The following is a 24,797-nucleotide window of genomic DNA, read 5'->3' as shown; positions in this document are numbered from 1 at the left end:
TTGTGTATTGTCATGATTTGTTTGTGACCAGGGAGAGGAGGGGGAAGGGGTGGGATGGGGAGGGCGGGGGGAGGGAGAGAGAGAGAGAGAGAAAGAGAGAGAGAGAGAGAGAGAGAGAGGGAGAGAGAGGGAGAGAGTGAAAAGGAGGAATGAAAAGGTGAAGAGCAGGAATGATGGGTGGAAAGTGACCGTCTCCCATCAGGGAGGGATTCTCTTTACCATCACAGATCTCTTTTAAAGAGTAAATCTCTCCCACTCACAGACCCCTGGTAAAGACGGTGTCTCTCCCCGACGGTCTCTGTGGTGTCTGTTGTGGTGCTGATCTCTGTCCCTGCAGATTCCTGCTTCTCCAATCTCCCGTGTTCCTCCCATCAAACCACACTGGGGACAATACCCTTCCTCCCCCTCACCCTCTCCCCCCTCCCTGTCCCACGTTCCTGTCCTCACCACCCCGGAACGCCACATCCCAGATCACCACGGTAACCATTCACACCCAAAAGCTAAATGATGCTCAGTGATGTTTATTGCAAAAACACAAGTGGTACAAAGAAGGCAAGAGGCAATCAAACAATCTCTTCTGTCTCCAAAACAGCTCTTTGCAAAGCTTCTCGTGCACAGGGAGGTGTACGATGTTCCTGTGATGATGCTCGTGCTCCGACACAATCCACCCGTCCTGGGGCACAGGTCAGCCGGAGACTCTCCAGTTGGTCCCTGTCAGCAACCGGATTGTGGGAAATGGAGCCTGTGAGTCACCTCCCGCACGGGCCAAGTGGATCTGTAAATGACGTTACGCTCAAGCCGTTAAGCTGCCTGCAGTTTGGCAAGCTGGTTGGGGCACCTTCCCTCCAACACAGGTCTTTGTTGGGGTGAGGGGGGTTTCCGCTGGGGTGGGAAGAGGGTGATGTAACACTCTACAGAATGGTTATTTCCTCGATGTCATTCCTACCATGTCCCCTCCCCTACTCCTCCCCTACCCCTCCCCTACTCCTCCCCTACTGCTCCTCTAACAAAATGCTTGGTGCAATTAAGCGAGCCTGGATTGATGGGCAGTTCTCTCTCTGACTCCCACTGGGAATTCCTAGTGTCCATGTGATCCAAGGCATTGGGAAGGGTCTGAGGGCAGTGAGGGGTCTCTCTCAGAAGATGAGCCCAGGACATGGCAGGGGGGGGGTGCATGGGCTGGCAATGGTAGCAAAGATCAGGAGAACAGGCGTGAGGGGGTGGTCTCAGGGAAAGGGCTTCCCTGGGCTAGAGTGGGTGGGAGGGTAAAGACTCGGAGAACGAACATGAGGGAGCTGTCTGGAAGAAAGAGGTTCCTCTGGCCAGAGTGGGTGAAAGGGTAAAGTTCAGGGCAGTGGGTCTAATGAGTCAGAGGATCATGCTCACAGGGTCAAGGGGATCAGAATCTTGATTGGTCAGGGCATGAGAGCAGGAGATTGGGGCTGAGAGGAAAATTGGATCAGCCATGATCAAATGACGGAGAAGACTTGATAGGCTGAAAGGCCTAAATTTGCCCCTATATCTTATGGTCTTTTGGTCTTAAAATGTTTGGACAATGGGACTGATGATTAGAGGGAGAGGGAAACTATGGCACCAGGACCAGGGAGAATAGAAAGGCCAAGTTGGGCCTGGGAGTGAGGTTGGTGAGAGGACAAAGCTCAGGGGTAGATAACTTTGAGGAGGGTGTTCCCCGAAGGAGAGGAGGTGGTAGTGCCGTGTGAGGGGAAGGACTGATTGGTCCATTGAAACTCATGGCCCTTCATAATGGTTTCCGTCGGAGGTCCCATGCCCTCCTGCCTGGGGCAGCAGACGCGGTCCACCCAATTGTTCTCCTGACAGAGGCAGGAGCAGGAGTCAGAGCGGTTCTTGCGCTTGCCAGCAGGGCAACGAGCTTTGGAGCAGTCCCGCTTCACGGCGTTGGCCATAATGTACTCACTGAGGTAGCGCCTCAGATGTTCCCGGCGAATGTCGGTTCTGGGCAGCAGGAGATGGAGGGGGGCCAGCCGGTAGTGTATGATGCCTGGTGAGGCCGTCAGACTGTTCAGCCAGCTGGTGAAGGCACGAGGATCGGAGGAGAAGAGGAGGTCTGTGTGCCCAGTGGCATGGCCTCCGGAGACTTCTGTCAGCCTCTCGCTGAAGGCCTGGTGGAAGCTTTGGGCGTGGCTACGGGCCGAGGCCTCCTTCTTACAGTTACCTGTTTGAGTTGATGCACCGGCAAATCCGAGTACGCTAACACTGGCCTCCACACTGAGGCAGTTCCCCACCTCTCTAGCAGTGAAGCCCTGAGAAAAGGCCTTACAGGTGCGGATGGCCGTCACGTCCTCATAGGAGCCACCCAGCTCCACTAACCGGATGTAATGCGTCCCGAAAGTCTCCACTAGCTGGCGATACTGGGGCTTGGCTCCCTGATAGGAGCTGCTGGTGATTTGCTTGAGCTGCTCGGAGAACTCAGATGCCAGAGGCGGGGGGTTCCTCAGACGGTAACGGTAAAGGCGGCAATGGAACTTCTGACTGGAAAAGCTGTAGTGGGCTGATTGGGCTTTCTTACTGGCAAAAGACATGGCAGTGGACTTGGAACCAGCCACTGTGAAACTAGCTGACATGAAGAAGGCGGATATCTTCAGACCAACACTCCAGCTTTTATCCACCTTGGAGCTGAACGAATTGCTGAACTCAGAGGCTGAGTGGAAGAGCTGGCTGGACACGGCCCGGCGGCATTTACGTTGGGCTCGCCAATCCTTCACGGCCAGGGGGAGGCGCTGCCGTCTACCCCTCATCAGTGAGTTCCTGCAGAGGATGCAGGCCCCATCTGGTCGACTCCAGCTCTCCACGTCCACCACGTACGCCCCCTTGGGGGCCAGCGTCACCACATCAAAACCCTCCCCGGCCAGACTGGTCCCTGGTACCGGGGACGCACGGTGGCATTCGCTGGCACTGCCCGTCTGGCAGATAGCCCCCACACCCCCCAGGAACAGGAGAGCCCAGAGCAACACTCCCACTCTCCATCCCATCCCAGCATCCATTGCAATGTTGACAGGTCTTCCCTCAATCAATGGAGGGCGGTCAATCTGTAATGAGAATGGGAGATGTGGGTCACCAATGGATGGCATCACACATTCACCCCTCCCCACCATCCATGCCATCAGAAAGGGAGCCTGCCATGACCTACCCCTCCACAGAGGGTCCCTCTGTTGGACCTGAAGGAATTAAAATAAGGAAAGTATTTTAACTAGAATGAGTCAGGAACATTGTCTTTGCCCTTGGAAGGAATGGTGGCCACCATTTTGTGAATGTCCCACAACCGACATTTTGTGATCTGGTTTTGCTCAGGGATGGTTGGTCAAATCAGGTAAAAGAAGACACAATGAAGCCCCATGTGAGACCTTTCTACTGATGGTCAACCTGTGTAGGATCCCCTTGTAGACTCCCCCAGCTCCTCCACTCTCTCCCTGTTGACTGGAGTGACTGAGGTACATCTCTCCCGGACCTTCTCCAAAGCCCTCAAGCCTCCCTCCTTGTCTGGTGGTCCAAGATTTCAGACCACTTTTCCACCATGTTGGGTGAACTCTTGACCTGTACCCCCAGATCACTCTGTCCTTCCTTCTCTTGTCCTTCTATTCTTTTGATTTCCTCATCTCATTCTTCCCACCATTCTTCACATTCCTCAGCACTAAAGAGTTTTAGTTGCCCTATTATAGGAAAGACGTCATTAAACTGATAAGAATACAGAGAAGAGCCTTGGGACTCGCACCACCAGGTTCAAGAACAGTTGCTACCCCTCAGCCCTCAGGCTCTTGAACAAAAGGGAATAACTTCATTCAACTTCACTTGTCACAACTTTGAAACGTTCCCACAACCAATGATATTGCTATCAAGGACTCTTGGTCCAAAGGTTTCATTTAATATCTGAGAATGTACAACCTGAAATTCTTACTCTTCGCAGGCATCCATGAAACAGAAGAAAAACCCCAAAGAATGAACAACAGGAAAACATTAGAACCCCAAAGCTCCTGTACCCCCCCCATGCACAAGCAGCTGCAACAGGATCAACCCTCCAGCTTCCCACCTCCTCCCACTTGTTCCAGCAGAGAGAACCAGCACCCCCCCACCACCCACCACGCAAGCCCCCAAAGAGACTGAGATCGAGAGCTCATCAAAAACTACAGTCCATCCCAACAGTTCGACGTCCCACAGGCTCGCTCTCTCTCGCTGCTCCTCTCAAAGGTTCATTTATTATCAAAGCATGTACATATACAACTCTCAAATTTGTTTTCTCCAGATAGTCACGAAACAAAGAAAGAACATGTAGAAGGAAAAAGAGCCTCAGGACTCGCACCACCAGCTTTAAGAACAGTTACTACCTCTCTACCATCAGGCTCTTGAACAAAAGGGAGTAACTACCCTCACTATCCCATCCATTGAGATGTTCCCACAACCAATGATCTCACTTTAAGAACTCTTTATCTCTTTACCTCATGTTCTCATTATTTATTGCTATTTATTTATATCTGCATTTGCACAGTTTGTTGTCTTCTGCACTCTAGTTGATCTTTCATTGATCTGTTATGGTTACTATTCTATAGACTTGCTGAGTATGTCTACAAGACAATGAGCCTCAGGATTGTCTATGGTGACATAGATGTATTTTGATAATAAAATTTGGTTTGAACTTTGAACTTTGAGAAGATGAATGAGGATGTTACCAGGACTAGAGGGCCTGAGTTATAGGAAGTAGTTCAGCTGACGAGGACTTTAAACCAGAGGGTTGTATGTACATGGCCGCCAGAGAACGTGGTTGAGACAGGTACAATAAAAGCATTTAAAAGACATTTGGATAAGTATATGGATGTGGGTAGGAAAGGCTGAGAAAGATATAGACTAAATGTAGGAGACCATGGACAACTTTGGCCAAAGGACCTGTTTCTGTACTGATTAACAATGACTTTATTAACAAAAGCAGCAGACCAGATCCTGACCCAGGTGAACTCCACCGCCCATCGCCCACCAGTCCGCACTTCGACCTTCTGCCACCGCTCTCTGTTTCCCATTACTAAACCACTTTCCCCCGCACACTGCCACAGAATCTTTCATTCCATGAACTGCAAATAAGTCTGTTTTCAAGTGATCTTAACGAATACTTCATTAATACTTGAGGTCTTATGTGAATTCTCTTGTCAGTGTTTACTGTGGGGATGCTCATGGGAGGCAGTGAGTTCAGGGAAGAGAACAGCGCTGAAAGGTTATTGATACTACAAAGGGAGGGGGAGATGTTGGGGGTCTTGAGACATATAAAGGTGAACCAATCCCCAGGACTGGACCAAGTGCATCCTAAGACACTGTGGGAAGCAATTGAAGAAATTACCGGCACTCTGCAGAGACTTTTTGTATTTTGCTTCGTCCCAGTTGAGGAAAGGACAGACTGAAAGGGGCTAATGTTGTGATTTTGTTTGAGAAGATCTGCAGGGATAGGTTGTTGAGCCTAACATCAGGGGTTGAGAGACAGGAGTCTACCTGCATTTGGAAAGGGAAGGACTGATTTGGGAAAGTCGGCATGGCTTTGTACAGGGGAAATTGTGTCTCATCAGTTAGTCTGAGTGTTTAAACGAGATGCCCAAGAGACCTGATGAGGGCAGAGTAGTGGACGTGTCTACGTGGACTTTTGGCCAAGTTCTGCACAGTCCAGGTCAAGTCAAATTTATTGTCAGTTGACTATATACATATATATAACATATGTAACCATATGATGTATATAGAAATGAGACAATGTTTCCCTGAACCGAACTTAACACACATAACACAATAACTTATGAAGGTAAGGATAAAATCTACACATGAATCACTCATAAATAATAAACTGAAGTGCATTAATACTAAATATTGCAAGGTGTGAAACAGATTAACCAGTGACAGTTTGAATACAATGCAACAGTTGTATCCTGTTCAGAATTCAGCAGTTCAGAACCTAATGGCCTGAGGGAAGAAACTGTTTCCCATCCTGGCCATTCTTGTCTTTATGCATCAGAGTCTCCTGCCTGATGGTAGAAAGTCAAAGAGGATGCTGGGTGGATTGGTGGGATCACTGATAGTACTCAGGGCCCTGTGTACGCAGCGCTCCTGATAAGTGTCCCTGATGGATGGTAGGGAGACCCCCTGATCCTCTTGGCTGTTCTCTCAGACCTTTGTAGGAACTTCCAGTCCGATGCTCGGCTGCTCCCATACCAGATGGAGAGGCAGATTGTCAGGACTCTCTCAATGGTGCTCCTGTAAAATTCAGTTAAGGTGGTGGGGGGGGGGGCGGTCGCGGAGAGCCTTTCTTGGCTCAGTTTTCTTAGGAAGTGGAAGCACTGCTGGGCCTTCTTGTTCAGGGAAGTGATATTAAGGAACCAGGTGAGGTCATCTGTGATGTGAACTCCCAGGAACTTTGTGCATTTAACTCTCTCCACGGAGGAACCATGTATTTGTAGAGGGCGATGGTTCATTGTATGGTTGAGCAGGTGGGATCACACGGGAAACAGGGTGAGCGAGCTACTTGGATCTAAAATCCGAGGTGGAGGAAGTCAGAGGCCTGTGGTCAGTGGTGTGCTCCAGGGGTCAGCGGTCAGTGTTGTTTGTCATTTGTACAATCAGCTTGGATGAGAATGGAGGTGAATAATTAATAAATTAGTGGGTGACACAAAAATTGGTGGTGTGGTGGGAAGTAAAGAAGGTTAGGGTAAGGTTATAACAGGATCCGGGTGGAGCAAAGACACAATGGCTCTGCTGGTCTGTCTTTATTTCAGACGGGCTGACAAAGGAATGGCAGATGAAATTTAAGACAGAGAAGTTGGAGGTGAATTTGTGAAGTTAAACCATGGCAGGACAGAACAAGTGGTCGAGGCAGCTACAGTTACAATGTTTAGGAGACGTTTAGACCGTGATGGATAGATAGAGTTTATAGGGATATGGGAGCTAACACAGGCAGACAGGATCAGCTCAACAAGGGAGATTGGTCGGTTTGGATGAATTGTGTGGAAGGCCTTGTTTCAGTGTGGGACACCTCCGTGAAAGTACAATTGTCTAATGGCAATTCCCTCACTGACCCCATCACACAGAGGAAATGGTAAAGGCTGAAGGACGGATTGGGATACAAATAAAGAGGAAGGAAGAGGGAGAGAGAGGAGGAGTGGGTGGGAGGGTGAGGGTGGGAGAGATAGAATGAGTGGGAGGAGGAGAGGGAAGGAGAGGTTGGGAAATGGAGAGAAAGGCATACAGAAATGAAGAGAGAGGGAGAAAATAAGATGGGGTGATATTGTCAATGAGAGATAGTAGTTGAGAAGGGGGAGAGGGAAAGAGAGAAAGATGAAAAATGTAACAAGAATGTGCACTGGAGATGCAGGGAGACAGTATGAGATCGAGAAAGAAACGAATGGAAGAGTTGTGTCTGGGAGACAGAAAGCAAGTCAGAGGGCATGAGCAATGGAGAGAGAGAATAACAGAGAGAGAGAGGGGAGAGAATGTATAAACATCAGAGAGAGAGATGGACGAGGGGAGAATAAGAGAGAAAGATGCAGAGGGAGAGAGGAGGGAGATATTGGTAATGGGAGAGAGGGAGGGATACTTTGGTAGTGAGGGAAAGGGAGGCAGAGTAAAGTGGAGGCAGAGAATCAGAGAGAGAGGGAGGGTTGGGTGGGAGTCAGTGAGGCAGTGGAAATTTCTCGAACCTCACTCACCCTATGCCAGAATTTACAGCATGGACTCTGGATAGAGTTGAGGAGGATGTTGGAGGGAAATTATCAGAGAGGGGAGAGAGAGGTTGAGAGAAGGAGACGAGGGGAGGAGGAGGACTGGACCACACTGGGAGGGGTAGCATTGCCGAATGGACACCCTCCTACCCCTCAGACAGAGAAGTGGGCCTACCTGTCTCTGTTCTTCCAGGAACTTTGAGCTGCTCGACAGGTCTGCTCGAGCTGGGACTTGTCTCTGTGCCTCCCGCTGTCCCTTTGTGGCTGAGGTCTGTCTCAGCCCTGACTCCAGAGTCTGAGCTACTGAGAGAGTCACAGACCTTTTATTAAGGTTCAGAACATGTCGCCAGGAGAGGAGGGGCTGTCTTGAGGAATTCACACTCGTGGGCTACCTCAATCATGGAAACGAGAAGTAACAATGGGAGGCTTAAAGACGAGACCTGTCCCTGTGGTGACTCTCCCCTCCCTCCTACTGTGGGGTAGAGAAGGGTTTGGAGAGGAGGGAAACAAAGTATGGGGAGGTGAGATGAGGAAGTTTGTCAGATCAAAGAGTTGTTGGTTACAAGCAGCCATTTTATCAAATGGATGTAATACAGGGAGGAAGAGATGGAAAGATACATAGGGATAGCAAGAGACAGAGGGAGGGATAGTGATGGATAAACAAAGAAATGAAGTAGATTGAAAGAGCTAGAGAAAGAGAAGAAGAGACAAGAAAGAGAAAGAGGGAGAGAGAATGAAACAGTCAGAGAGGGAGGAGCGGGGAGAGAGACAGAGAGGGAGAGAGAGAGAGAGAAGGGGAGGGAGGAGTGTCTGGATGTTGAGTAGGAGGGAGGGGGTGAAGATCGGAGGGTGGCACAAGAAATGGATGGGGTTGGTGGTAAATTGAGGTGGAGGGTGGTGGATGGAGAGGGAGGGGAGGAGGGGAGGGTTGATGGACAGATTGCCTACACATCTAGGCCCAATACAGAGACCGGTATTCCACTGGGCCATGAGAGGGGGACGGTGCCTTAGATCCTCACCAGTCACCCATCACTCCATGAACTGCACAAATCTTGAATGCTACGTCTCTACCTGGTGACAAACCTCTTTGACCCTCCCCTCCATCGTGTCTCAAATCCAGAAATAGCTTGTGTACATGAGACACAAAAACCTGGGGTCAGAGAATTATCACATCAAAAACCAGCCTTGACACTCTCCCACTGAGAATCTCACACCCTGATTCACACCATCCTGGTGGACCGTGAGCACTAAACCAGCTGAGCTTGGCCAGGAAACAGTGCAGACATCCTGTTGAAAAGGCAAGAGTAGGCCGAGGCCTACCAGGGTAGGCCTGATCTTTTCCAACCGGGTCGGGACCTGCTTGATCTGCCCTGTTACCCTGGGGCCCCAAGTCAATGTCAGTCACTCAGAGGGGCACACAGTAAGTTCATCAACATCTGGACAAACCACGGACAGATTCCACACTGGGGGTGAGATTGCTGGTGAGAGTCTGAACACAGCTCAATGAATCATGAGCCCCAGCCTTTGCAAAGAGAGTTGAGGAGGAGAACATAAACAGACTGTGCCGGCCACCCACACGTCAGTGCACAGCAAGATCAAAACACCAACTGCAAGGAACTGAGGCATGAGACACCAGTCAGTGGACCGAATATCCCTGGATGTCAGTGATATCGAGGGCCGGACAGTAGGTTTGGAAAACTGAGAAACGGGAGATGCTCTAATGGAGCATGAAAAGCATCAAAGAGAAACTGACACGAATTCGCTCTGTTCACTAAGAGAGTTTGTTGAAACAGTATGTGAATGGTGCACCTGGAGTTAGGACCAGACTTGACCTTGCACTGGGAACTGAGCCTGGCCAGGTGACTGGAGTTTCAGTGCGAGAGGATTTTGGGACCAGTGATCACAGCTCTTAAGTTTTCAAAAAGTCACGAGAAAAGGTCAATTGACTGAGATTCTTGAGGTGATTGCTGAAGCTAGGGCAGTGGATGTTGTCAAAATTGACTTCAGGATTTGTCAAGGCCCCTTTAGACAGGCAGATCCATGAAATGAAGATGCAAAGACTCCACAATAAACTTGGTCGTTTAGATTCAGGATTAGCTTGCCCCTAGAAGGTAAAAGATACAATTGGAAAGTGTTTATTCTGGCTGTTGGTCTGTGATCGATGTCTTTCCACAGGGATCACTGCAGTTGTTTGAAACATATAAAAACAATTTTGAATACAAGGGAGATGGGTTGGTGAGTTTACACGTGTGAGGTGTTGCACTATGATGAGTTAAACCTAAGGAGGGCTCACACAGTAAATGGTAAGGCCCTGCTTCGTTCTTGTGAATCTTTCCTTCCAGTAGTGTGGAGACTGGAACTGCACTCAATTCTCCAAGTGTGACGTAATCAATGTTTTGTATAATTGGAACACCTTCTTAAATAGAGTCACAGTGTTTGTCCCTCGCCTGCCCTCCGGTCCTTGCCATTGACACACAGATACTGGCCAAGGTCCCAGCAATCTCAGCTCTTGCCTCCTTCAATACCTGGGGTAAAAAAACATAGAAACATAGAAAATAGGTGCAGGAGTAGGCCATTCGGCCCTTCGAGCCTGCACCGCCATTTATTATGATCATGGCTGATCATCCAACTCAGAACCCTGCACCAGCCTTCCCTCCATAACCCCTGATCCCCGTAGCCACGAGGGCCATATCTAACTCCCTCTTAAATATAGCTAATGAACCAGCCTCAACTGTTTCCTGTGGCAGAGAATTCCACAGATTCACCACTCTCTGTGTGAAGAAGTTTTTCCTAATCTCAGTCCTAAAAGGCTTCCCCTTTATCCTCAAACTGTGACCCCTCGTTCTGGACTTCTCCAACATCGGGAACAATCTTCCTGCATCTAGCCTGTCCAATCCCTTTAGGATTTTATACGTTTCAATCAGATCCCCCCTCAATCTTCTAAATTCCAACGAGTACAAGCCTAGTTCATCCAGTCTTTCTTCATATGAAAGTCCTGCCATCCCAGGAATCAATCTGGTGAACCTTCTCCGTACTCCCTCTATGGCAAGGATGTCTTTCCTCAGATTAAGGGACCAAAACTGCACACAATACTCCAGGTGTGGTCTCACCAACGCCTTGTACAACTGCAGTAGTACCTCCCTGCTCCTGTACTTGAATCCTCTCGCTATAAATGCCAGCATACCATTCGCCTTTTTCACCGCCTGCTGTACCTGCATGCCCACTTTCAATGACTGGTGTATAATGACACCCAGGTCTCGTTGCACCTCCCCTTTTCCTAATCGGCCACCATTCAGATAATAAACAACAGGAATTCTGCAGATGCTGGAAATTCAAGCAACATACATCAAAGTTGCTGGTGAACGCAGCAGGCCAAGCAGCATCTATAGGAAGAGGTGCAGTCGACGTTTCAGGCTGAGACCCTTCGTCAGGACTAACTGAAGGAAGAGTGAGTAAGGGATTTGAAAGCTGGAGGGGGAGGGGGAGATGCAAAATGATAGGAGAAGACAGGAAGGGGAGGGATAGAGCCGAGAGCTGGACAGGTGATAGGCAAAAGGGGATACGAGAGGATCATGGGACAGGAGGTCCGGGAAGAAAGACGGGGGGGGGTGACCCAGAGGATGGGCAAGAGGTATATTCAGAGGGACAGAGGGAGAAAAAGGAGAGTAAGTGAAAGAATGTGTGCATAAAAATGAGTAACAGATGGGGTACGAGGGGGAGGTGGGGCCTTAGCGGAAGTTAGAGAAGTCAATGTTCATGCCATCAGCTTGGAGGCTACCCAGACGGAATATAAGGTGTTGTTCCTCCAACCTGAGTGTGGCTTCATCTTTACAGTAGAGGAGGCCGTGGATAGACATGTCAGAATGGGAATGGGATGTGGAATTAAAATGTGTGGCCACTGGGAGATCCTGCTTTCTCTGGCGGACAGAGCGTAGATGTTCAGCAAAGCGGTCTCCCAGTGTGCGTCGGGTCTCACCAATATATAAAAGGCCACATCGGGAGCACCGGACGCAGTATATCACCCCAGTCGACTCACAGGTGAAGTGATGCCTCACCTGGAAGGACTGTTTGGGGCCCTGAATGGTGGTAAGGGAGGAAGTGTAAGGGCATGTGTAGCACTTGTTCCGCTTACACGGATAAGTGCCAGGAGGGAGATCAGTGGGGAGGGATGGGGGGGACGAATGGACAAGGGAGTTGTGTAGGGAGCGATCCCTACGGAATGCAGAGAGAGGGGGGGAGGGAAAGATGTGCTTAGTGGTGGGATCCCGTTGGAGGTGGCGGAAGTTACGGAGAATAATATGTTGGACCCGGAGGCTGGTGGGGTGGTAGGTGAGGACCAGGGGAACCCTATTCCTAGTGGGGTGGTGGGAGGATGGAGTGAGAGCAGATGTATGTGAAATGGGGGAGATGCGTTTAAGAGCAGAGTTGATAGTGGAGGAAGGGAAGCCCCTTTCTTTAAAAAATGAAGACATCTCCCTCGTCCTAGAATGAAAAGCCTCATCCTGAGAGCAGATGCGGCGGAGACGGAGGAATTGCGAGAAGGGGATGGCGTTTTTGCAAGAGACAGGGTGAGAAGAGGAATAGTCCAGATAGCTGTGAGAGTCAGTAGGCTTATAGTAAACATCAGTGGATAAGCTGTCTCCAGAGACAGAGACAGAAAGATCTGGAAAGGGGAGGGAGGTGTCGGAAATGGACCAGGTAAACTTGAGGGCAGGGTGAAAGTTGGAGGCAAAGTTAATGAAGTCAACGAGTTCTGCATGCGTGCAGGAAGCAGCGCCAATGCAGTCGTCGATGTAGCGAAGGAAAAGTGGGGGACAGATACAAGAATAGGCACGGAACATAGATTGTTCCACAAACCCAACAAAAAGGCAGGCATAGCTAGGACCCATACAGGTGCCCATAGCTACACCTTTAGTTTGGAGGAAATGGGAGGAGCAAAAGGAGAAATTATTAAGAGTAAGGACTAATTCTGCTAGACGGAGCAGAGTGGTGGTAGAGGGGAACTGATTAGGTCTGGAATCCAAAAAGAAGCGTAGAGCTTTGAGACCTTCCTGATGGGGGATGGAAGTATATAAGGACTGGACATCCATGGTGAAAATAAAGCGGTGGGGGCCAGGGAACTTAAAATCATCGAAAAGTTTAAGAGCGTGAGAAGTGTCACGAACATAGGTCGGAAGGGATTGAACAAGGGGTGATAAAACAGTGTCGAGGTATGCAGAAACGAGTTCGGTGGGGCAGGAGCAAGCTGAGACAATAGGTCGGCCAGGACAGGCAGGTTTGTGGATCTTGGGAAGGAGGTAGAAACAGGAAGTGCGGGGTGTGGGAACTATAAGGTTGGTAGCAGTGGATGGGAGATCCCCTGAGCGGATAAAGTCGGTGATAGTGTGGGAGACAATGGCCTGGTGCTCCTTAGTGGGGTCACGATCGAGGGGTAAATAAGAGGAGGTATCCGCGAGTTGTCGCTGTGCCTCGGCAAGGTAGAGGTCAGTACGCCAGACTACAACAGCACCCCCCTTATCAGCGGGTTTAATAATAAGGTTAGGATTAGTGCGGAGGGAGTGGAGAGCAGAGCGTTCCGAAGGAGTGAGGTTGGAATGGGGACAAGGTGCGGTGAAGTCGAGACGGTTGATGTCTCGTCGGCAGTTGGCAATAAAGAGATCCAGAGCAGGCAGAAGACCAGAGCGGGGTGTCCATGAAGAAGAGGAGGGTTGAAGACAGGAGAAGGGGTCATCGGTGGGGGTGGAAGAGTCCTTGCCGAAGAAGTAGGCTCGGAGACGGAGACGGCGGAAGAAAAGTTCCGCATCATGGCGAACACGGAACTCACTGAGGTGTGGGCGAAGGGGGACAAACGTGAGGCCCTTACTGAGAACAGAGCGTTCTGCCTCCGACAGTTGAAGGTCGGAGGGGATGGTAAAGACCCGGCACGGATGAGAGCTGGGATCAGAGGGGGGAGGGGGGAGGCTGGGGGTGTCAATGGAGAGGGGAGGGTTGGGGTGAGAGGAAGATGGAGCCTCTGAGGGCCCAGGAGCTGACGGTGGGATCTGAGGAAGACGGGGCTGCGGAGTGGTGGTGGGGGAAGGGGAGACGGGAGTCACAACAGCAGCACATAAAGACCCGGCCTGGAGTTCAAGGCTGGAATCTTGAGAGCTGGGATCAGAGGGGGGAGGGGGGAGGCTGGGGGTGTCAGTGGAGAGGGGAGGGTTGGGGTGAGAGGAAGATGGAGCCTCTGTTTTCCTATTTTTGCCACCAAAGTGGATAACTTCACATTTATCCACATTAAATTGCATCCACCATGAATTTGCCCACTCACCCAACCTATCCAAGTCACCCTGCATCGTCTTAGCATCTTCCTCACAGCTAACACTGCCGCCCAGCTTCGTGTCATCCGCAAACTTGGAGATGCTGCATTTAATTCCCTCATCCAAGTCATTAATATATATTGTAAACAACTGGGGTCCTAGCACTGAGCCTTGCGGTACCCCACTAGTCACTGCCTGCCATTCTGAAAAGGTCCCGTTTATTCCCACTCTTTGCTTCCTGTCTGCTAACCAATTCTCTATCCACATCAATACCTTACCCCCAATATCATGTGCTTTAAGTTTGCACACTAATCTCCTGTGTGGGACCTTGTCAAAAGCCTTTTGAAAATCCAAATACACCACATCCACTGGTTCTCCCCTATCCACTCTACTAGTTACATCCTCAAAAAATTCCATGAGATTCGTCAGACATGATTTTCCTTTCACAAATCCATGCTGACTTTGTCCGATGATTTCACCGCTTTCCAAATGTGCTGTTATCACATCTTTGATAACTGACTCCAGCAGTTTCCCCACCACCGACATTAGGCTAACCGGTCTATAATTCCCCGGTTTCTCTCTCCCTCCTTTTTTAAAAAGTGGGGTTACATCAGCCACCCTCCAATCCTCAGGAACTAGTCCAGAATTTAACAAGTTTTGAAAAATTATCACTAATGCATCCACTATTTCTTGGGCTATTTCCTTAAGCACTCTGGGATGCAGACCATCTGGCCCTGGGGATTTATCTGCCTTTAATCCCTTCAATTTACCTAACACCACTTCCCTACTAACATGTATTTCGCTCAGTTCCTCCATCTCACTGGACCCTCTGTCTCCTACTATTTCTGGAAGATTATTTATGTCCTCCTTAGTGAAGACAGAACCAAAGTAATTATTCAATTGGTCTGCCATGTCCTTGCTCCCCATAATCAATTCACCTGTTTCTGTCTGTAGGGGACCTACATTTGTCTTTACCAGTCTTTTCCTTTTTACATATCTATAAAAGCTTTTACAGTCAGTTTTTATGTTCCCTGCCAGTTTTCTCGCATAATCTTTTTTCCCCTTCCTAATTAAGCCCTTTGTCCTCCTCTGCTGAACTCTGAATTTCTCCCAGTCCTCAGGTGAGCCACTTTTTCTGGCTAATTTGTATGCTTCTCCTTTGGAATTGATACTATCCCTAATTTCTCTTGTCAGCCACGGGTGCACTACCTTCCTTGATTTATTCTTTTGCCAAACTGGGATGAACAATTGTTGTAGTTCATCCATGCAATCTTTAAATGCTTGCCATTGCATATCCACCGTCAATCCTTTAAGTGTCATTTGCCAGTCTATCTTAGCTAATTCACGTCTCATACCTTCAAAGTTACCCCTCTTTAAGTTCAGAACCTTTGTTTCTGAATTAACTATGTCACTCTCCATCTTAATGAAGAATTCCACCATATTATGGTCACTCTTACCCAAGGGGCCTCTCACGACAAGATTGATAATTAACCCTTCCTCATTGCTCAAAACCCAGTCTAGAATAGCCTGCTCTCTAGTTGGTTCCTCGACATGTTGGTTCAAAAAACCATCCCGCATACATTCCAAGAAATCTTCTTCCTCAGCACCTTTACCAATTTGGTTCACCAAATCTACATGTAGATTGAAGTCACCCATTATAACTGCTGTTCCTTTATTGCACACATTTCTAATTTCCTGTTTAATACCATCACTGACCTCACTACTACTGTTAGGTGGCCTGTACACAACTCCCACCAGCGTTTTCTGCCCCTTAGTGTTATGCAGCTCTACCCATATCGATTCCACATCTTCCCGGCTTATGTCCTTCCTTTCTATTGCGTTAATCTCATCTTTAACCAGCAACGCCACCCCACCTCCCCTTCCTTCATGTCTATCCCTCCTGAATATTGAATATCCCTGAATGTTGAGCTCCCATCCTTGGTCACCCTGGAGCCATGTCTCTGTGATCCCAACTATATCATAATCATTAATAACAATCTGCACTTTCAATTCATCCACCTTGTTACGAATGCTCCTTGCATTGACACACAAAGCCTTCAGGCGCTCTTTTACAACTCTCTTAGCCCTTATACAATTATGTTGAAAAGTGGCCCTTTTTAATGCTTGCCCTGGATTTGTCGGCCTGCCACTTTTACTTTTCTCCTTAGTACTTTTTGCTTCTACCCTCACTTTACACCCCTCTGTCTCTCTGCACTGGTTCCCATCCCCCTGTTGTGAACTAACCTCCTCTCGCCTAGCCTCTTTAATTTGATTCCCACCCCCCAACCATACTAGTTTAAAGTCACCTCAGTAGCCCTCGCTAATCTCCCTGCCAGGATATTGGTCCCCCTAGGATTCAAGTGTAACCCATCCGTTTTGTACAGGTCACGCCTGCGCCAAAAGAGGTCCCAATGATCCAAAAACTTGAATCCCTGCCTCCTGCTCCAATCCCTCAGCCACGCATTTATCCTCCACCTCATTGCATTCCTACTCTCACTGTCGCGTGGCACAGGCGGTAATCTCGAGATTACTACCTTTGCAGTCCTTTTTCTCAACTCCCTTCCTAGCTCCCTATATTCTCCTTTCAGGACCTCTTCCCTTTTCCTACCTATGTCATTAGGTAAACCTCATCAAGGCTCTTATCCACCTTAATACTCATTAGGAGGCCTGACTCTTTCCCCCCTAAATGCCCTAACAGATATATACACTCCGCACTGATCTCCTAGTCCTCCATGTCCTTTACCTTGGTAAAAACTGAAGCAAAGAACTCATTAAGCACCTCACTCACATTTTCCTCATCCAAACAAATGTTCTGCCATTTATCCTTAAGTGGTCCTACCCTCTCCCTAGTTATCCTCTTGCTGTTGATGTATGTAGAGAATACCTTTGGATTCACCAAAATACTACTTGCCAAGGGTTTCTCGTGGCCCTTCCTGGCGTTCCCAGTTCCCTTCTTGAGTTCTTTTCTGGGTTCTCTATAATCCTCATGTGCTCCATTTGTTCTCGACTTCCGAAACTTTACATATTTTCCTTTTTCTTCTTGACTGAATTCATCACCCCTCTGGATGTCCAAGGTTCTCTAATCTTTCCATTCCCATCCTTCCTTCTAACAGGAACACACCTTTCCCGTACTCTGTACAGTTGATCTTTGAACACCCTCCACTTGCCAGAGAAAAGGTGTTCCCTATTAACACTTCTTAGCTCCTGCCTAATGCTCTCGTCATTTGCCCTACTACAATTTAAGACTCTCCCACAAGAACCACACTTATCCTTATTAATAACTATCCTGAAAGTTAAGGGGTTGTGGTCACCGTTCCCTAACTGCTCACCCACTGAAAGGTCAGTTGTCTGGCCAGGCTCATTACCCAACACCAGACCCTGTACAGCCCTTCTCCCACTGCACTTTTAGAAACCCTTCTAGATACAGTACATTAACAAATTCTTTGAAGAACATCCTAGGTAATAAATGTGCTCCTGGTTCCAAGAACAGTGTCAGACCACAGGCAGAGTGTGATGGAGATTGTATTGAGATATCGCACTTGCCTGGACCCAGTGCTGTCTAGTTTTTCAAAACAAAACACAAACACATCAAGGTACTCAGTCCCTCTCTCTCAGGGGAGATCTGTACACTGACTGGTGTCTCTCAGTACATCTCTCACCAGTCAGTGTACAGATCTCCCCTGAGAGAGAGGGACTGAGACACACCGGTCAGTGTACAGATCTCCCCCTGAGAGAGAAGGACTGAGAGACACCGGTCAGTGTCCAGATCTCCCCCTGAGAGAGAGGGACTGAGAGACACCGGTCAGTGTACAGATCTCCCCTGAGAGAGAAGGACTGAGAGACACCGGTCAGTGTACAGATCTCCCCCTGAGAGAGAGGGACTGAGAGACACCGGTCAGTGTACAGATCTCCCCTGAGAGAGAGGGACTGAGAGACACCGGTCAGTGTACAGATCTCCCCCTGAGAGAGAGGGACTGAGAGACACCAGTCAGTGTACAGATCTCCCCCTGAGAGAGAGGGACTGAGAGACACCGGTCAGTGTACAGATCTCCCCCTGAGAGAGAAGGACTGAGAGACACCGGTCAGTGTCCAGATCTCCCCCTGAGAGAGAGGGACTGAGAGACACCGGTCAGTGTGCAGATCTCCCCCTGAGAGAGAAGGACTGAGAGACACCGGTCAGTGTCCAGATCTCCCCCTGAGAGAGAGGGACTGAGAGACACCGGTCAGTGTACAGATCTCCCCTGAGAGAGAGGGACTGAGAGACACTGGTCAGTGTACAGATCTCCCCCTGAGAGAGAGGGACTGAGAGACACCAGTCAGTGTACAGATCTCCCCCTGAGAGAGAGGGACTGAGAGACACCGGTCAGTGTACAGATCTCCCATGAGAGCTCCTCCCCCTTACCTACAATATTCCTTGCGTTGGAATAGACACAACTGAGGACAGTATTCCCACCCTGCTCAAGCTTTCGATTCCTGTGTTTGTATGTTGGCTTAAAAACATCTTTCCCCATGACTACACCACTATCTGCCCTGGCGCTCTCATTCCCATCCCCTACAACTCGAGTTTAAGCCCTCTGTATCAGCATCAGCAAACCTCCCGCGAGGATGCTCGTCCCCTCTAGCTCGGGTGCAAACCGTCCTGTCTGTAAATGTCCCATCTTCCCTGATCCAAAAAACATGATGCCCTCCCTCTTGAACCATTTCCTTTGACACACATTAAACTGTTGTTATCTTCCTAGTTCTGGCCTCACTGTAACGGGACACAGGTAGCAATCCTGAGATCCCAACCCTGGAGGTCCTGTCCTTTAGCTTAGATCTAACTCCCTGAACTCACTTCCCAGGGTCTCGTCACTCATCCTGCCCATGTCATTGGTATCAATGTGAACTGTGACCCCTGGCTGCTTACCCTCCCTCTTACAAATGCTATGGACTCAGTCAGAGATGTCGCTGTCCCTGGCACCTGGGAGGCAACATACTATCTGGGAATCTCGTTCTTGTCCACATGATCTCTTGTCTGATCCCAGAACCTGCAAATCCCCTATCAATGCAGCTCAGCTCTTCTCCCCACTTCCTTTCTGAGCCACAGAGCTAGACTCGGTGCCAGAGGCCTGACTGATTTGGCTTTCCTCTGCTAGGTCATTCACCTACACAACGGTATCCAAAGTGCTCCACTTCTCACTGAAGGGGAGGGACACTGGGACTGATGTGCCGCAGTTCCTTTTGTCTGGGACGAAGTCTGAAAACTGACCGGTGTCTCTCAGTCTCTCTGAGTCAGGGGAAGATCTGTGTACTGACTGGCAACTGTGTTACTCTGCACTGGGCTGTTTTTTAAAATTTTCTCATATATTCTTTTTATTTTTTTCAGGAAAAAAAAACAGCACATCCACATAAACCGCGACCTTAACAAAATCTAATTAAATATTGAGCAGCAAAAGGGATAAAAATATAAAGGCAAAAATAAACATACACAGCAGAGGTTCACTGCACCAAAAACCTCAGTCCTCACCCCGCGAGAAAGTCCAATACAGGGCCCCATATCCTTTCAAAGATGTCCCCTCTGTCCTCATTACATAGTCTCAGTCTCTCCAAATGTAAAGTACAGGTGTCCCCCACTTTTTGAACGTTCGCTTTACGACACCTTGCTGTTACGAAAGATCTCCATTAGTTACTTGCTTTTGCTACCAGAAGGTGTTTTCACTGTTATGAAAGAAGGCAGCGCGCATCCCGAGCAGCCAGGCTCCTCCCCCGGAACTGTATTCTGGCCGGCATTGCTTAAACACGTGTCCGTGAGCCTCTGTGCTTTATGTCGATTTATTTTGAGCACCCGTTTGCAAGATGAGTTCTATGGTATCAGAAAAGCCTAAAAGAGCTCGGAAGGCTGTTACACTTAGCGTAAAACTAGACATACTTAAGTATTTTGATCGTGGTGAGCGAAATAATGACAAAGTGAGTTTTCCTTGTGGGAGTTGAAGAAGTTGATGTTGAAGAGGTTTTGGCATCTCATGACCAAGAACTGATAGATGAAGAGCTGATGCAATTGGAAGACGAAAGGACAACAATCAAAACTGAATGCAGTAGCGAAGGGACCGAAAGTGAAGTTGTCCAGGAACTGAACGTGAAGCAACTGCATGAGATGATAGAAAGATGCGCGAGGCTAAGCAGTCAAGCATACTGTCGTTTTTCAAGCCTTCCACATCAGCCACAGCAGATGACGAACCTTGACCTTTGACATCGAGGCAGGCAGACATGGAAGAAGGTGACCTGCCTGCCCTGATGGAAACAGACGACGATGAGATGACATCCCAGTGTCCCACCACCCCAGTGGTCCCAACCTCCAGGTCGCGGACCGATACATTGCCGCGAAGCATGCGGCAGTAGTCGGGACACATCCAGCACACCTTTAAGAAAAAAGCCGAAATAAACATGCTACTTAATTAGGTGCCACCTGGCACGTAAGTGTCAGCCCAGATCAGAGGCGATTGCCGATTGCGTCGCCTCTGATCTGGGCTGACATTTACGTGCCGGGCGGCACCTAATTAATTAGCTTGTTTATTTTGTCTTTTTTCTTAAAGAAGGGCTGGGTGTGTCCCGGCCACCGCTACACCGCTGCATGCTTCGCAGATCGGTATCGGTTGGCGGCCTGGAGGGTGGGGGCCACTGCACCACCCCAACCTCCGACTCAGCCTAACACAGCATCATCGATGTCTTCCCAATTCCGGTAAGTGATACTACACTGTACATACATTATTTCTACTTTATATAGGCTGTGTATTTTTATGCGATATTTGGTATGATTTGGCAGATTCATAGTTTAAAGGTTACCGGAGAGAGTGTTTCTGCCGAGAACGCTTGCGTGAGATTTTCACTACGGAGAACAGTGCGGCAATGATTGTAGAAAAGTATTTCTACTTTATTTAGGCTGTGTATTTACCATAGCATTCCTGCTTTTATTATATGTTACTGGTATTTAAGGTTTGATGTGTTATTTAGCATGATTTGGTAGGTTATTTTTGGGTCTGCGAACGCTCACAAAATTTTCCCATATAAATAAATGGTAATTATTTCTTCACTTTATGACATTCCAGCTTACGAAACATTTCATAGGAACGCTCTACCTTCGGATGGCGGGGGAAACCTGTATTTGCCAGTTCTCTCAGCCACAGATCATACGTAGGCACAGAGTCCATTTTTCACAATTGCAGGATTAACTTCTTAGCAATCACCGTTCCAAGCAATACAGCTATTTTTCATACTCATTGGCTGAAGATAGGGAGCTTGCTGCTCTGAGGATGGCTATGAGCGGGTCTGCTTCCCACCGCTTCACATAAGCCTCAGAGAAACAGTGAAAAATACTTTTCCAGTATGCATAAAGCTTACAACATGTCCAGACTGAATGTGACAAGTTACTGCTCACAGATTTACATCTATTACAAATTGGTGAAACATCGGGTTAGAAAATGTGCAACTTTTCTTTGGAATAATGAAGTCTATGTATTGTTTTAAACTGTGTTACTCTGCATTGGGCTGCTTTGACTCTCTGTGTTACTGATGATGTTGTGAACAGGGTGGTTTTGCCCCACACCATCTCCTCGCTCTTCTCTTTTATTTTTAACTCTCCTGGTGTCACTTTTACAGCTTTGGAACTCTAGTCTTGCTAAGCACCACCTCAGAATTATCAGCAATCTCTCATCAGTGTCTCATCGCTCCTCTCTGCCACCGACACTGTTGCAGATTATTCCCAGACTCAGACAGTCAGGTATATTACATTGAGCTTTGTTTTAGGTCGTACACGGATGACGAGCTGGTTCTAGGCCCAGACAACAGGCTTCGGCCTCTTTCTCTGCACCCTAGTTTGCCTGTTGGCAGGTTGTTGTGTCCGGGCTCACACCCTCTGTTCTGCTCTCAGACTGACTGTCTCCACCGCCCTCCAAGTGTTATTGGGCCTTGTGCTCACCTTTAATTTTCACTTCACTTGCTCATAAACCAAATACTGAATCCCTGACATGCTCTCCTCCCCTCTTCCCCCTCTCCCACTCTCCCCACATCTTTCCACCACTTCTATACCCCCTCCCTCTCTCTTCCTCTTCCTCCCTGCTCTTCTGCACAGCACTGTTGCAACGTGTGGTTATTTGAGTTTCTGTCACCTTCCTGTCAGCTTGAACCAGTCTGGCCATTTTCCTCTGACCTCTCTCATTAACAAGGGGTTTTCACCCACAGAACTGCCGCTCATTGGCTGTTTTCTGTCCTCACACCATTCTGTAAAAACTCTAGAGTCTGTAGTGTGTTAAAATCCCAGGAGATCAGCAGTTTCTGAGAAACTCAAACCACCCCGTCTGGCACCAACGATCACGCCTTCAGGCTCCTGTGCCCCTTTCTTGTTGGTAGCAATGAGAAGGGGGCAAATCCTAGCTGATAGACATCACTGTTTTGAGGTATTGCCTTTTGAAGGTGCCCTTGATGCTGTGTAGGCTAGTACCCATGATGGTGTTGGCTGACTTTGCAACCCTCTGTGGCTCTTTCCAATACTCTGCACTGGCCTCTCCATATCAGACAGTGGTACAACCAATTGAAATATTCTCCATGGTATATCTGTAGAAATTTGCAAGAGTCTTTGGTGACAGACCAAATCTCCTCAACTACCTAATGAAATATAGCCAGTGATAGGCCTTCTTTGTAACTGCATCAATATGTTGGGCCTTCAGACATGTTGACATCCAGGAACTTGAAACTACTCATCCTTTCCACTGCTGATCCTTCAAAGAGGACTGGTGTGTGGTCCTTTGGCTTCTCCTTCCTGAAGTCCACAATCAATTCCTCGTTTTGACTGACAATGAGTGCAAAGTTATTGTTGCAGCACCACTCAACCAGCTGATCTCTCTCACTCCTGTACACCTCTTCCTCACCATCTAAGATTCTGGCAACAACAGTTGCATCATCAGCAGATTTATAAATGGTGTATGAGCTGTGCCGGGTGTAGAAAGAGTAGAACAAAATCGCTAAACACGCATCCTTGAGGTCCACTCGTAGAGATTGTCAGCAAGGAGTGATTGTCATCTAAGAAACGACGTGCTGACATTGGAGAGGGTTCAGAGGAGGTTCACAGGGATGATTCTGGGAATGAAAGGGTTATCATATGAGGAACGTTTGATAGCTCTGGGTCTGTACTCGCTGGAATTCAGAAGGATGAGGTAGGGGGATATCATTGAAAGGCCTAAACAGAGTAGAAGTAGATGTTTCCCATGGTGGGAGAGTCTAGGACAAGAGGGCACAGCCTCAGGATAGAGGGGCATCCATTTAAAACAGAGATGCAGGGAAATTTCTTTAGCCAGAGGGTGGTGAATTTGTGGAATTTATTACCACAGGCAGCTGTGAAGGCCAGGTCATTGGGTGTATTTAAGGCAGAGATTGATAGGTTCTTGATTGGACAAGGCATCAAAGGTTACAGGGAGAAGGCCGGGAACTGGGGTTGAGGAGGGGAAAAAAGGATTAGCAATGATTGAATGGCGGAGGAGACTTGATGGGCCAAACGGCCTACTAATTCTGCTTCTATGTCTTATTGTTTTATAAGGTCTCTTAATTCTGATCTGCACTGGTCTCCCAGTGAGGAAATCAGGGATCCAGTTGAAGAGAGAGGTACAGAGGCCCAGGTTTTGGAGCTTATTGATTAGAACTGAGGGTAATAAGGTTCATCCATCGTCATCGATGAAGACTGCGACCATTAGTACTTTTTACGAGGTCGAGTTGTTAGCTCGACACTCAACCCAGCACAGATGGAGAGCGTGCAAGGGAGCCAGCTGGATTCGAACTTGGGATCTCTTGCCCCAAAGTCCAGCGCTGATGCCACTACGCCACCAGCCGGCTATTTTTTATGGTGTCGAGACTAGCGCTTGATTTGGATTTAAGTGAGGGAGAGTTGCGCAGCATCAGCCTCACTCTCTCTCTTCCCAATTCCCATCTGGATCCAGTGGGAAGACAAGAGTTGAGATGGCTGGAGATGGGACTAGGCGCAGTGGATGACTAGGACGTCTTCTGTGTCTTGTCCTGCTCTAAATGTTATACGACGCTTGCAGAGACCGCCTTCTTGACCGTTAGACCTTCCATTGGTCTCGTCCGCTCAATCCGCCGGAGTCTGTCTTCACATGCTGGGATAGACAACGCCCTATCTCACCGAGGGTTTGAGACCCGTCGGCTTCCCTCACTTGGTTTAGCCGGCTTGTCGAAGCCATTGCCCGGGGTGTGGCCACTGTCACATGCAAACAGCTACAGGGAGCCACAGGTGAGAGCTGAGTGCCAGGTGGGGACCAAAGGTGGACTAACCTCCTTAAAACGGACGCGGCACGTTCCCCCACCGGAGATGCTACCCCTCCCTGACACCCCATACACCCGATGAGGGTATGATGGTGTTGAATGCTCAGCTGTATTCAATGAACAGCAGCCTGAGCCAGGTACTGCTGATCCAACCCCAAGTGGAGGGCCAGTGAGATTACATCTGCAGTAGACCTACTGTGGCGATAGGCAAATTGCTGCGGGTCCAGGTCCCTGTTAATTCCGGCCATTGTCTTCAGCACAGTAGATGTGAGTGCAACTGGTTGATAATTTTTGAGGCAGCTCATCCTGATCTTCTTGGACACTGGTGTTATTGATGTCCTTTTAAAGCAGGTGGGAACAGCAGTGAGAGATTGAAGATGTCGGAGGGGAGGAGAAGATGGCGGCGCGACGCAGCGTGCGCAGCCACTCCGAAGCGATATCATATTTGTCAGTAGGCACCGTGCACAAT

At 48.6% G+C, this 24,797-nt stretch overlaps 2 protein-coding genes across 4 annotated transcripts in view; both read right to left on the bottom strand.

Moving 5' to 3' along the window:
- Positions 1-24,797, bottom strand: part of LOC134354412 (perforin-1-like) — a 65,710-nt gene that overhangs the window by 29,452 nt on the left and 11,461 nt on the right. The window lies entirely within an intron of this gene.
- LOC134354413 (perforin-1-like) lies at positions 1,005-7,997 on the bottom strand. The gene is made up of 2 exons (XM_063063414.1): positions 7,897-7,997; positions 1,005-3,068 (listed from the first exon to the last, which is right to left on the bottom strand). Exon 2 carries the CDS (start codon positions 3,021-3,023, stop codon positions 1,659-1,661), a length of 1,365 nt encoding a protein of 454 aa, XP_062919484.1. The 5' UTR covers positions 3,024-3,068; positions 7,897-7,997; the 3' UTR covers positions 1,005-1,658.

Source organism: Mobula hypostoma, chromosome 11 (assembly GCF_963921235.1).
Source record: "Mobula hypostoma chromosome 11, sMobHyp1.1, whole genome shotgun sequence".
In the NCBI taxonomy this organism is placed as follows: Eukaryota; Metazoa; Chordata; class Chondrichthyes; order Myliobatiformes; family Myliobatidae; genus Mobula; species Mobula hypostoma.
This window is presented reverse-complemented; position numbering and strand designations above follow the sequence as displayed.